At 48.3% G+C, this 14115-nt stretch overlaps 2 protein-coding genes across 2 annotated transcripts in view; both read right to left on the bottom strand.

Moving 5' to 3' along the window:
• Positions 1-902, bottom strand: part of tbk1 (TANK-binding kinase 1) — a 20384-nt gene extending 19482 nt beyond the window's left edge. Inside the window, exon 1 of the mRNA XM_008293778.1 lies at positions 866-902. The gene's annotated coding sequence lies outside the window, so the exon portion shown is untranslated. The remainder of the gene's footprint in view (positions 1-865) is intronic.
• Positions 903-1987: 1085 nt separating this feature from the next.
• The window catches only part of lrp6 (low density lipoprotein receptor-related protein 6), a 44670-nt gene continuing 32542 nt past the window's right edge, over positions 1988-14115 (bottom strand). The window contains exons 12-21 of the mRNA XM_008293779.1: positions 13854-14065; positions 12686-12876; positions 9193-9402; positions 8988-9113; positions 8551-8787; positions 8362-8472; positions 7693-7923; positions 7198-7334; positions 6998-7095; positions 1988-6212 (exon numbers count right to left, since the gene is read on the bottom strand). Coding sequence (XP_008292001.1) covers positions 5900-6212; positions 6998-7095; positions 7198-7334; positions 7693-7923; positions 8362-8472; positions 8551-8787; positions 8988-9113; positions 9193-9402; positions 12686-12876; positions 13854-14065 — 1866 coding nt within the window. The 3' untranslated portion in view covers positions 1988-5899. The remainder of the gene's footprint in view (positions 6213-6997; positions 7096-7197; positions 7335-7692; positions 7924-8361; positions 8473-8550; positions 8788-8987; positions 9114-9192; positions 9403-12685; positions 12877-13853; positions 14066-14115) is intronic.

A 14115-nucleotide genomic window follows, 5' to 3' on the forward strand; every position in this document is an offset into this window, starting at 1 on the left:
ATAAATCTGCACCAACCGATCAACACACCGTACACGACCGTCCGGTACGGCAGCGACACCTGATCAATACTCTGAAACCAACTAATCAATAGAGCTGCAGAAACCAATTGATAAACGAGGAACAGCTGATCAATAAACAAACAATTAATCAATATTTGGTGAGTAAACCTGCAGCAGCTGATCCTCATCAGTGATCAATAACCTGCAATCAACAGAGCAGATGATCAGCTGATCTGCTGAAGCCCCGCCCCCTGCTCACCCCGTTACAAAACAATCAATCAATCAATCAACAAATAAATAAAACCGTAAATATAAACAATAAATAATACATTTAAAAACGAGCTGATGTGTTTCACTGATCAGCTGGTAAATAAAACAACAAACTGAACCATAAACGAGACAATAAATAACAAACAACGAACCAAACAAATCAAAACAATAAATAAACGTCGCTCAACGTCATTCGGTGCGTGATGACGTCACGGCGGGCGATGGGAAATTCCCGTCAGAGGCCTCAGAGGAGAAAAATGAGCCGAAACCAGCGCGAGAGCGACGTAACGATGACGCAGCACGTCGTTAACCAGGTTAGAACTAGTTAACTAACCAGGTTAGCGGCTGGTGGTCGCCCGTTAGCGGAACTCCGCCATGTTTCCTCACGTTCAGCTCTGACGGCTGCGCCGCTCACCGACTCACGGACCGAACACCTTTAAACCGCGTCCTGCTCACTAACCAGCCGTCCAACCCGAACCGGAACCCCGGCTCAGGCAGCTAAGGGGTTCCCTCACCGGCCGGTACCGGAGAATAAACCGTCGGTGACGGTTTACTGGTTGAAATTCTTTAGTTTTCATTTTGTTTATTTCCTCACCTTCTCTCTGCGGCGGAGCCTCTTCTTCCGCTGTGCCGGGTCATGTGACAGCTGCTGGCCAATCATCGGGCAGAGGGAAGTAGGGGCGTGGCTACCGTAATGTTTAGAAAAGCAGCGACAGAGAATAACAAACAGCGTGTAACATCCGTGGAGGCAGGACTGTGTTCCAGCTGTGTTTCCTCAAACGGTCGTATTTCACCTGTAGAGTCATTAAAGACCGAAAACAAGCTGCACAGGTGAGACACGCCGCGGTGGGAGGAGCTAAAATACGACGTAAAGCTGAGTGATTATCTCATCCGTTATTACGGTAAAAGGGAAGGAACGCGGTCTGCTGGAAATCAAAACTGATCCTGAAATCAACGAGGATCAATACTGGTGATCGATGCAAGAACTGATCACTTTACTGAGCGTGAATCACCAATAATTTACCTGATATTTGTGGTTAAAATCAGGCACACAAAGACAAAACCTGATCGTTTTTATGGATTTATCAGTAGAACAGTTCTGGTGCTGGTCGTGTGTCCACCGTTACAGCCCTACGATACAACTCATCAAATACTTTGTTGTTTTAGACAATAAGATAAATATTTGAATGATTTTGTTATTTCATAGTTTCATCTACGGAGGCCCAGAAAGTCCAGAAAGTAGTTCACCAAAAAAAATAGTGACACAAAAATATCTTATTTGTAGAAATATGTTCCTAAAACATTGGAAGGAAAAAAAGGACGAACAAAGAAACTTTTGAGGCCAAGTTCTTTGTTTACCTTGTATATTATCACTTATTACTGATGCAGGAAATGCATCAGAGCAAAACAGAAATACACAATAATATAGAAAATAAACCAAAGGACGTGTTTTAGACAGTAACAGTAAGATTTCAATAATTTCATGAGCATTTATAGTTTTATTATGAAACACCTGCAGAAGCCCCAAAGTCCAGAAAGACTTTAGTTATTTTGACTGAATGGTTTGTACGTTTTATACGACTGTAATCAAACTAAAAGGCTGTTGAACAAGTTTTTACTCAGAATATTGTGTATAACTGTAGTGTTCTGACGTATTTCAGTCTTTACCTCCACAGATTGTCTTCTTAGACGCAAATCATCACACGGACACTCGAGGTAAAAGTTCACTCACTTTATATTTAACAAAAAGAAAAAAATCAGCATTAATGGGTTACAACAGCTTATGGTGGCAGCTGATGGGCTGTACAGGTCCATCGATGGTTTACAGGTAAAGCAGTCGTACAAAACAGAATTAGTGGAAATCAAACGAACGAAACGAACCAAATGTTCGTCTCCACGAAGCACCATGAGATCAGAACGGATGAAGATCAACAACAAACTGCTTTTCTGTCGACCCTCCGACACACCTGGAGACAAAAGTGCTTTTAATTTGAAAGAATGACCTTTTCAACCGTGTTTTTTTTTTTTAAACATTTCAACTTCCTGCAGCCTTTTCATCCACGTTCATCACAATCTGTCCGGGAGACGCTGGTTCTCCTCGTCGGACTGCGAAGCCTGAAGGGTCGAGTTCTGGTAAATTATTCCCACAGACGAACAGAATCAAACCAACTGAACCCTTTTTGTTCTTTTCCTGATTTAAATCCACACGTACACGTCAGGGCCGACGGACCCACAACGTCTCTGTGGTAACAAATAAAAACACAAAATGCACAAAAAATTACAATTAATTTTAAAAACAAGGTTCGATCAGGACAGCACTCGTGTTTTAGACAAATTTGGCTTCTTTAGTTTGAGTTTTGTAGTAAAACTTCTTCACATCAGTAAATCTCATCACTGAATGATTCACCTGCACCTTTTAATTCCAGTTTTTTTACATTTAATAGTTTGATTCTTGCCTGAAACACATTTTGTTTGAGTTCGACATCCGAGATTTTTACACAAAAACAGTTTCACAAAAAAAAACAAAAAAAACAACCGACTTGTTGAGTTTTTCAGCTGAAACAAACTCAGAGGATTTACAGATTATTCAAACGGACACTTCAGGATACAGAACTCAGAGTTCTCGACAAATAGAGGAAATTATTTACCCAAAAGGTTCCCGACACCAGCCAGACTCTAGAATTCTGCTTCAGCCATCTTTTCTTCTAAACGCTCAAACGTCCAACTTCACACAGTTTCGCTCGGCGGCGACGTTTTGTACCGAAATCTGCTCAGAAAGTCCCGTAAAGTGCAGTCAGGAAACGAGAACTTGTCCCACAAAGGTCACTGCGACTCTGCAGACACACCTGGAGGTGCAGCGAGTGATTGTACCACAGGTAGCCCTCAGGTGTGCACACCTGGGAGCCGTACGGAGGCAGCGGGGAGCCAAAAAACACGTCCAGGTTCAGCTGGACTTTGGCTTCTTCGCTGGTTTTTGGTGGTTTGTGTTCGGGTCGACGAGACGCTGTGATGGATGCACAAACTGAAGGCCTCAAAATAGAGAGCTCTGAATTTAACTACAAATCTTAGTTTGTGTTCAACAGACATAAAACAGTCTTTCTGGTCCTCTGTACAGGATGCGGAGGTTTTGGACGTTAACGAGTCAGAACCATGAGATTATTTGTCCAAAACCAAAAACTGCGGCGGCTCAGAAAGTCCAAATTCTATACCTGTGGTAAACAAGCTAATGATTTGTACAAACACGTGACAAAATATCCTACAGGGAAAACAAAACAACCAAACGTGTCATTTGTGCACCAAGTTATTAAATTCTGCTTCCAAAATAACGACGTTAGCTTTCTGTGCTAACTTGTGCCCAAACCAATCACCTGTGTGCACCTGACACCAGAAACATCTTCAGAACTCTGCTGATGAAACCTGAACAATCGTTTCTCGAGATTCCTTCAATGCAGGAATATTAATTTACGGAAAACAAGTGAAACGCAACCGATGGGTCTTAAAGGGACGTTTTCAGAATCACGTAACAGTTGAGAATCAACTCACAGGGTGACATTTAACCGTCACATCTCAGAATTAATTTCATCTCTTTTGGCTTCGCAGAGAAACATTTTCAGATTTAAAGAGTGTAAAATACGGGCAGGCTTTGGTTTCCGTACCTAAACTCAGAAAACGTCAAGCGAGAATCGAACAAAGCCTCCGATTCTAGACTGACTTCCTGTTAAAACGGATTGAGTTAGAATGAGAAGAACTGCAGCGCTGGTGGCGATCTCACTGGAGTCCTGGACGTGATTACACATAAATACGAAAAAGACTTTTGAGCTTTAATGTTAAAATGAGTCAGAAACACGACACGGATGTTTTAACTCAGACAGACTCGACTCAGCGGTTGAAGCTTCAGATTGTCTTCAGATTCATGCTGGTGTTAATTTTCTCTCGAACCTTCAGCAGCCGAACAGCAAACCCAACATCTGACGAGGAAACGCTTCAAAAATAGATTTCTGGTCGTCACGAGAAGCACAAAGACACGAAGAGACCGACGGACGAACAGACTCTGGTCCCGACATCTGCCTCCACGCCGTTTAAAAAAAGATTCATTTGGCACCAAAGTCCTTCAAACATCCGATTCCCAGAAGAGACGTTAACCTGGATATGTTCTACGATTGGACTGATCTGAGATTGTCGCCGTACGTTTGAGTGATATTCTGTAGAAAAATATAATGAGGCAATATAAAAAAAGACGGAATGAAAAGTACTGCAAGAATTCAATGGATAGATTTACAATGATTTCTATATAGCTTATAAATACGTATCTACACAATATGTGGTACAAAAATACTATAGAGCATTTAGTGGGCACTGATTCCTCTGTGTTGTTTCCTCAAAGTAACACAAAAATAAAAAAGGATATGAAGCTGAGTAACTGGTCAGGCACAAGATCGTGTTCTGGTGGAACGCCGCCGCCGCCGCCTCCTCGGCGCCACCGCACGGATCCAAACACAAAAACAGGACGAGAACCGAAGGACGCAGCTTCAGTCAGTTTCAATGAGAACACAACATGTCGAACAAAGCGAACGATTTGGTTTCAGTCCGTCTGAACATCGGCGTCGACCTCCGAGGACGTGAGTCAGACGGACCGACTCGGCTCTGACAGGAAGAGTTCTAGTGTTTCAGTGTCGGTACGGAGGCCCGGGAGGGACACCAGCAGAAGCACCTGGAGTCAGAAGGTTTGTAGTGACAAGTCGCCGAGTGTCGTTAGCAGAGTGACTGTAGTGTGTCGTCAGTAACTTAGTGTACCATCTGTAGCATGTAGCGTGTAGCATGTAGCGTGTAGCATGTAGTGTGTAGCGTGTAGCGTAACATAGACTCTGTAGTGCAGCTGAGTTAGCATCTCTCTGGTGTAGTTTGTTGTTGTTTGTGTCGATCGTCTCAGACTTTGTTGAGCTCCATGAACACGGCGGCGTTCAGCTCGCGTCCTCTCTGGCCTCCGTACACTTCCATCTAGCGGACCACAGCTCGTGGAACCTCCTCAGATCAGCTCCTGCTCCGATCGATCGATCAATCAATCGATCGGCGGATCAATATGTGCCTTATTGCTTCGGCGCAGAGCGAGTCGAGGTGTTCTGACTCACTTCCTGTCGGGCGGCGTCCTGCGAACCGTCGGGTGAACGAAGGAGGTAAATTCAAATCAAAGCCCCAGAACCACCTGATCCAGTTTACATGGTAACTACAGACAAGATGGCCGCCGGCGTGCAGCTGTGGGCGGAGCCTCCTGCTGCGACGTTTGTCATATTTGGCATCAGATAAGTTAAACGTCCCACTGATTGGTGTGCTTCTTGTCCTTCAGCCTCTTCCTCCTGCTTTAAGGCAACTTATATTTGTGATGATTTTAATAAAACCTTTTCTTAAAAAATGTACAAATTTCTTAATACAAACCTCTATGGCGTCATCAGTAAACACTGTATAGAAAATATATAAATATGTTTCTCTTTTCAATGTACAAATGTTCTGCAGCTCCGGCTCTGCTTCCCTTTTCGTCCTCCTCGTCTTCAGTCTCTCTTTCCCATTTTTGACCTCATATATGCACAATTGCTATTTACAGTGAGGGGGCGGAGCTTGGAGGGGGCGTGGCTCACGAGGAGTCTGTGCAGGGTGACGGCGGCGGCGGGTACAGGTGGTGGGAGTAGCTGCGCTCGGTGTAAGGCGACGGCGGGCAGCTCTCACAGTTCTCCTCCGCCGACAGGTACTGGCTGCGGGGTGTCGGCGGCGGCGGGAAAGGCTCCGAGTCGTAGTTGAGGTCGCTGGTGTAGCCCTTGGCGGCGGCGGCGGCGGCGGCGCTGGACTTGAGCGGCGCCCGGCGTCCCGGCGTGTAGTCGCTGTCGCACACGTCGGTGCTGCAGGGGGTGGTGGGCGGGGCGAAGTGGCGGTAGGTGTACGGCCGGTAGCTGGGGAGGAAGCACAAGGAACGAGTCCACGTTACTGACCGGGCGACTCGGGGCGCAAACAGAACCTGATCACCATCGATCAATAACCGATCAATCGACACAGCGAATGCAGAACAGTGGACGTGTTTCCTTTTGGTTCATCACAGACACATAATGTTTACTGTAAAAGGGTCGCAGTCAGCTGCTAATGATAGAAACCTAGAGCAGCTGCAGTACCTGGTTGTTCCACCAGGTGGAGCCTCTCCCTGTTTAGAGACCAGAGGCTCAGCAGCAGAGAGCATTGTGGGAGTTTAGCAGCAGCAGGACCATGACAGAGACTCTGAGGAGGTTCAGGACCTCCAACCAGAGCCGTCAGCTCAAACGGACCAATCACTGATCGATCATGAACTCATCGGGAATATTTTATATGATCAAAACCTGAAAACAACGGATCAGGCTCTGAATGTTTTAGCCGTAAAGTTGAAGGATATTTACTGAAAGTCAGTGTTTTAATCAGAGTCGAGGAGCTTCCTCTGCTGCTGCTTCAGGTTTAACATCTGAAGACAAAGTTATGAAGAAACAGTTCCTGAATTTGGTTTCCTGGCTCTGGACTCGTTTCAGGCTGTAAATCCCTTCATGGATCACAGATCAGGTCGCTTTTGGTCTGAAAGCCTCAATCATTTGTCTTTAAGCAGGTTTTCTTCTTCTGGTGTCCTGTGAGGAACTACAAAGGTCCACCAGCTCTGAGGAACCTCTGGATTCCTCTACAGACACGATGAGGGCGGCTGGTTTCATGAGCAGTTTACCTGTAAGACCTGTGAGTCGACGGGCTGTTGGAGGAGTAGCCGAACTCCATGGTGTACTGAGACCGGACCGTGGCCGGAGACGGAGGAGGATTCAGGATCTGCAGGACAGAAAGCAGACAGGTTGGTCTGACAGGTTCTGGTCAGTCCGTTAAACCGCTGATGGCATGAAGCAGCAACAAGAACATCAGACGGTTCCTCACCGGGGGGAAGTAGGTTCCTTTGGTGCTGGACGAGCTGCTGGACGAAGCTCCGGTGACGTGAGCCCGGTCGTACGGAGGCCCGCTGCTGCCGCCCATGATGCTCAGAGAGCCAATCACAGACTTCCCTCTGGACATACCTGAGGACAGGTGAGATGAATCTGGTTAGCAAAGACTCAGTGAAACCTCTCCTCAGGTCAGGAAACATCAGGACGTTTATCACAAGGTTCTGCAGCCTGGTGCTGATCCAATCAACCCGCTGTCATCTGACGGTTGTTTCTGAGGTCTCTGACCAGCAAATCTCTACAAGACTGAAGGACTTACCAGCCAGACATCAGAACCGGTCAACAGATCGGACTCTAGTGGGTCAGTAGCTCAGAAGAGGTTTGCTATGATGTCGTTGGTTAACTGATGAATGATAACGTGAACCTGCTGAAACCACTTCCTGTGTTTCAACGGACAACGCCGCCGTAACCTCCAGGTCATGTGACGTCTCACCTGGCAGCGAGCTGGACAGCGAGCTAGGATGTGGGACGTAGCCGAGCGGCACCGACGACGGGCCGTGGACCACGAAGTCGTTGGTCACCGTCTCGCCGTCGTCCTTCATCTGAGGACAGAGGACGCGCTGGCACACGAAGTAGATGGCGCCGACCACGAACAGCGCCATGACCACGCCCACGATGGAGCTGATGGTGTTGTTGGGCGGCGGCGGAGGCTCCTCGGTCGGGTCTGGAGCCACAGGACAGAAAAAGGTTAGCGGGACGTGAAAATAAAACGGCGTTGAACGTTCACAGAAACACTCGTCATGACGCCCACAGACGGCCCAGTGACACCAGCTCATGACCACTGGTGATGTGGTGGGTCCATACTGGTCCCTGCTTTCTGAACCAGTGTCAACGTTCTATTAAAAACTAAAAAAATAACAAGTCCACGTTGATTATTTCTACAGATGTGGTGGGTTTAATAAATAAAGTCTGAACTGGACCTTTGCTTTGACGAGATGTTTGTTGAATGTTCTGGTAGTTTAACAGAACCACCGTTACACAGGCTCAATATTAGATTATTCACTAATCACACCAGGTCCCCGTGTTTGGTCCTGTTAGCAACTAACAAACATCTGCGTGTCCGTCTGACTAGACCCGGTCCAGACGGGTCGGGTTCACTCACAGCAGCCGATCTCGTCCGAGTTGTCGGTACAGTCCATGTTGTGGTCGCACTTCTTGTGCTTGCCGATGCACTGGCCGTTGGTGCAGGTGAACTGGTCGGCAGGACAGCGAACTGAAACACAGGCGGCAGCTGGTTAGCACCTGGAACTCTGGGGCCGGTCCCCGTAACCGGGCCAGTGCCGCTCCTCACCTTCACACTTGTTCTCGTCGGACCGGTCCTGGCAGTTGATCTCTCCGTTGCAGCGCAGGTTCAGGTCGATGCACTGCCGGCTGTCGCACTGGAACTCGGACTCGGAGCAGACGGGGCAGTCCTCCTCGTCGCTGCTGTCGTCGCACTCGGGGTAACCGTCACACCTCCAGGCCTGAGGGATGCAGTCCACCTCCCCGGAGGTGCAGGAGAACTGCTCCGGAGAGCAGGTGGGCGGCTCTGAGGGACCACAGCAGCCGTCAGTACAGCCCATCAGTACAGCCAATCAATCATCAATACAGCCCATCAGTACAGCCAATCAATGATCAATACAGCCCATCATCATCATCTCCTGACGTCATGAAGCAGCTTCACTGACTCCACAGGATGCTGATTCAATCTGAGAGACTGGATGCAGGTTCTGGTTCTGGGTGTTTTACCTCCACAGGACAGTTCATCTGGCAGCAGAACCAGGTGGACCGGACACGAGCAGCGGGTCGTCCCGTCTCCCTTCACGATGCAGATGTGGGAGCAGCCTCCGTTGTCCCAGGTGCAGGGGTGTTTACCTGTAACACAGAGCTCAGGTGAGCAGGACACTCTCTCTCGCAGCAGAACAACGGGTCAGAACCGGCACATCAGACTCACTGTACTCCCGCATGTCGAGCTCATGCACGGCGTGGATGTCGCTCAGGTAGGCGATGCGGGCCTGGATCTTGGTGCGGCCCTCCCTCGTGGTCTTGTCGATGCGCTCGATCATCTGCTGCTGCTTGTCGATCCAGTACAGGTGGTTCCCGAACACCGTGAGGCCCACCGGCTGCAGGATGTTGGAGTCGGCGATCACGATCCGGTTGGCTCCTGAGGTCGGTTCAGAATAAAAGCGCCAGGGAAGGAAACAAACAAAACAAGGTTGTAGGGCAGAAAACTTCAGGACCGGAAGCAACAGAACGGGAGGGAAACTGAGGGAGGCGGGAGGAAGGACAGGGACAGCCGGGTCAGACCAGAACACCACCAGAACACCTTCACAGCAAAGACCTGGGACTGGGTTCTACAGGACCTTCTGTCACCAGGATCAACTCTATTCAGTCCATCAGTACCTCCTAACTTGACATTCACAGACATCGTTTCTCTCATTCACTGAAGTTCGGTTCTGTACGTTTGATCGACTGAAGAACGATCGGTACCGGTTCGGGTCACCTCAACAACACGTCTGGATTTAGTTTTAAGATAGAATTTGAGAAACAAAGTCAGACTTTTGTCATTATTTAAATGCTCAACAGAATCACAACAAGTTACAAGTTTTAGTCTGAAGTTTGAGATTTAAGTCAGAATTAACAAAGTCTGGATTTGTGTTCTTTGAGCTTTAAGTTAGAATCTGAGTAACAGAGAGAGCTTTACTGTAAATGCCTGATAGAATGAAAACATCTGGATTATTAGTCTGACATCTGGGATTTACGTCACACAGCTGCTTCTTTAATGAGCGACTTCAACCATCTGCAAAACTGACTTCTGAGATTTAAGCCTGACTTAACTAAGCTTGATGTTTTTATTCAGTAAACAGAATAAATTTCATCTGAATTATTCACAATTTCAGGGTTAAAATCAGAATCAGGAAAAAGGGAATGTTTCTAATCATACATAACAAAGCTAACGTCTGTTTTGCATTTTTGAACCACAAGTTAAAAAAAAAAAAAAAAAAGAGCTAAATGAAAATTCAGATGTGTTTTTAAAGGTTTGTGACATCGCGTTGGGTCAGATTTATTGATGGCTGTCTGTCTTTAGAGCCTCAGCTCAGTAGAAACCTTTAAGTTCAGGATAAATTCAAACCAATCAGCAAACATCCAAACTGAACCAGTTGTTAGTTGATTTAAAGCCTTAGTTTCAGTCACAACATCGATCTGAGCTTCGTTCTGTTCGGTTCTTTCTTCTGTCAGGACTGCAGCTGTTCGTCTAAACGTCCAGAAGGAGGCGCCACAGATCAGTCTGAGGAGATCTACTGAACAAACCTGCTGAAGCTCCTTTCTAACAGGTTCGGTTCCTGAACATGAAGCTTTCTGAGTGTTTGTGACCTCTGGCTGCTTCCATCGTCTCTGGTTACGTTTTTAACTCTGTAGTTTCACCAAGTTTCAGACGCATCCGAGTTAAGTTAGGTCCAGATTCTGAATATGTCTTTACGTTCAGATGGTAAATGTTAGACGCTGGCGTCTCTTTGATCAGCACCTCCTTCAGGCTCTGACTGAGTGATCAATAAGAGCACCTGAGCAGGTAACAGCAGGTCTGTGGGACGTCCATCCCTGGATCAGGTCTCGTCCACACCTAGCAGGGCATCGCACACAACGAAGGTATCCGTCTACGATGCGTCCTGTCATCCATAGAAAACGCAGATTTACAGCATTAACGGCGATTCCTTGGAAAACCTCCGACCACAGTGCAGGTCTGTGAATCCTCCGTTTAACCGGGTTTTAGGTTCACAAACGTCACTGCCTGCGACTAAACATGTTCTTTACATCACATACGGGACCTGTGTTTACACTGGGAAACAGCGTGGACGCCCTCAGAACGTGGTCCTAAACGGACCCTGTGGCGCTGACCGGCAGGCGACACTCTGTGGATGTCCACAAACAGGAAGGTAAAGCTCAGCTGATGGGCTCTGACCAGAACACGACCACTAACAGACAGAAAACAACCAAACTGTGACGCCAAAGCGACCACGTGTGATGGATCGGACGTAAAGCAACCAGAACTAAAGGACCCTACCAGAACCGAAGAACACGATTAAAACTAAACACAAACGTGAACAACACACGTTCATGGTTGTGTCAGTGACAGTCCCATTATCTGTCCCAGTAATCAGCTTCCTGTGAGGGTGGAACCCTCCAGGACGGTTCCGTTCATCGTTCTGAGGCACCATAACACCAGAAGACGGACCAACCAGAACAAACAACCACTGAGTCCAGGTTGTTTCTGGTGGTGAGCAAACAGCTGGTTTAGTTTTGAGCCTCTGCTGCTCTGTTCATCAGTCGTGTGTTATGTGGCCTACAGCGCCACCTTTTGACCACGGCGCCTCCTTCAGCAGCCGACCCGGTCTGTTTGGAACCGACTGAAATGACAGAACAAATATTTGGGAACACGTCGGAGGTCTGAGCCGCCTCCTGCAGCAGAAACACGACGAGAAGCTGCTGTTCACGGTTTACATTCCAGCCGGAGAATCACAGGAATGTGCTGAACGAGAGGCTCCCAGAACCTCACCGGACTCTACCTCCGTCACCACGGCCACGCTCAGCCGACGGGTTTGAACAACCTGCCGTTACTCCATCAGAGTCTAGAACTTCTGCTCAAAACCGACCAACTAACTAAACACAACGGGTTGTTTCTAAGGACACCAGAAGCAGAAGACACGCAGGGTTTCAGATTTACATCACTTTAAAGAACAGATTCCTTCTTTCATGTCTCCTTTGGGCCAGGCAGCAGAACCAGAACCAGCCATATAGACGCAGTGGCAGCAGATAAACAGCCGTTCAGACTCTGGAGGAACAAATGGAGCGTGTGATTGGATTTCTTCTGACTTCTGTTTTTGGTTCCAACATAAAACACGTTTCGCTGGTTTCTCATGTTCTGATTCTGACAAACAGAACCAGATTTTCCCTGTTTTGGTTCTGAAATAAACAACTTAAATACGTCAGAACACGAAGCCTTCAGGGCTCCAGGAGGCACTTCAGCCTTTAGAACGTAGAACCGAGAGTTTCTCAAGGAGACGTTTACGACGAGCCAACAGGAGAACAGCTGAGTTCTTCTGAGAGAGGAACGCTCAACAAGTCCTGCTTCTGCTCCTCAGCAACAACCCAGCGGCGGTCTGGTTACTGAAGGTCAGATGATGGACTGCAGGACGTCGTTTACGGTTTGGATGAAACGTTGTTCTGGAGCCTGAACTTCCTCAGCAGTCAGTAACTGAGACTCACAGCTGTTGTTGTTGTTTTAGTGGACTGGGGTAAACGTCGAGGTAAACTCCCGTCCGACCCGGCAGCGGGTCGGTTCTACCGAGTCATTTCCTTCTGAACTTGAGTTAAACTGCAGAAGTTTCAGTAGAACCAAACAGAACCTTTTGCGGACCGAGCACACAGCCCAAAGCCGCCGGACTCACCGGAGAGGTCGCTGCTCTCGATGCGCCGCAGGTCCGAGTCGACCCAGAACAGCTTCCCCACCTCGTTGTCGATGGCCAGAGCCACAGGTTTCCCCAGACCGCTGAAGAACAGAACCTCCCGCTCCGTCCCGTCCAGCGCCGCCCGCTCGATCTTGGGCGAGCGCTCCAGCAGGTTGGTGAAGTACATGTACCTGCAGGACACAGCGCAGTCAGAGGCCGTCTGGTTCTGGTTCCCCTCGGAGGGAACCGGGACATCTGCAGACTTCATTTGTTAACCGCACACAGAGTTCTGCACGAAGCAAACCCTGCAATTATGGCTCCAAACAAGCGGGCCAGTACCAGCGAGCTGCAGAACCTCAGCAGCCCGGAGAACAAACAACAGAACCAGAGACCAGAAGAGCTTTTGTCTCTGAACAAGTCCAATAAAGAGAAGTTTGTTCTGCAGGTTTCTGATGTTCAACAGGTGTCAGGTTCTGATGTTCAGGCAAAACTCCTGAAACGCCACCGAGCAGGTCGGTGGCTGTTTAGCACCAGAACCCAAAGACCGATCAATCATGTGTCAACTGTTGGACTAATCACCAGTTATCCTGATGATCAGTGCACCAGCTGGACCGGTTCTGAGGTTTCTCTCCTCTGTGACAGTAACCGGAACATCTTTGGTCCAAACGAGACTTCTTCCACCATTTCCTGATGTTTCAGCCCAAACAGCTGGTTGATTAACAGCCAGAACAGCGACGAGCTTCGGTCCAGTTCGGTTTCTCTGTTCTGTGACTCGTCCACTCGGGTTTTATCGTTTGTCTCTGAAACGTCAGGATGATCAATGAGCTGATCACAGAGTCCTGAGTCTACCAAGAATGTCCTGTTTGGTCCAGAGATGTTCAGTTTACTGTCACAGGAGGAGAGAAACCAGAACCTCATCAGACTGAAGAAGCTGCAGCCACAGAGTCCAGACGGGTTCAGTCTCTGTGCAGACGTCACCTTGGGACCTGTGAAGGACTTTTAATGATCCTGTGACAGAACAACAGCAGATTGGTCACCAACACGGGTCCGACATTGGTTCTGTTGACTGACTGAACACAGCTGGAGGTGAACGATGATCGCTCCCTCACTCAGCTGCTCCACTGAGCTCTGCTCAGGCCTTCTCCTCCGACCCCATGAGCCCACTCACCCTCTCTCCGGATTCACCACGATGGCTCTGGGTTTGTCGTGCTCGCCCCTCAGGACCACGCCGACCCGGCTGCCGTCGGTCCGGGTCACGTTGATCACATTGGTCACCTCGCTGGTCCAGTAGATGAAGCGGCTGTAGATGTCGATGCTCAGGTCGTAGAGCTGCAGGCCCTGGTTGGGTCCGGACAGGGAGCTGGACACCACGGTCATGCTCTGGGGACACACCGGCACAGCACCCAGGATTACACAGGATTACTGAGTAC

This window comes from Stegastes partitus, unplaced genomic scaffold, assembly GCF_000690725.1.
Source record: "Stegastes partitus isolate 25-593 unplaced genomic scaffold, Stegastes_partitus-1.0.2 Scaffold911, whole genome shotgun sequence".
NCBI classification, from domain to species: Eukaryota; Metazoa; Chordata; class Actinopteri; family Pomacentridae; genus Stegastes; species Stegastes partitus.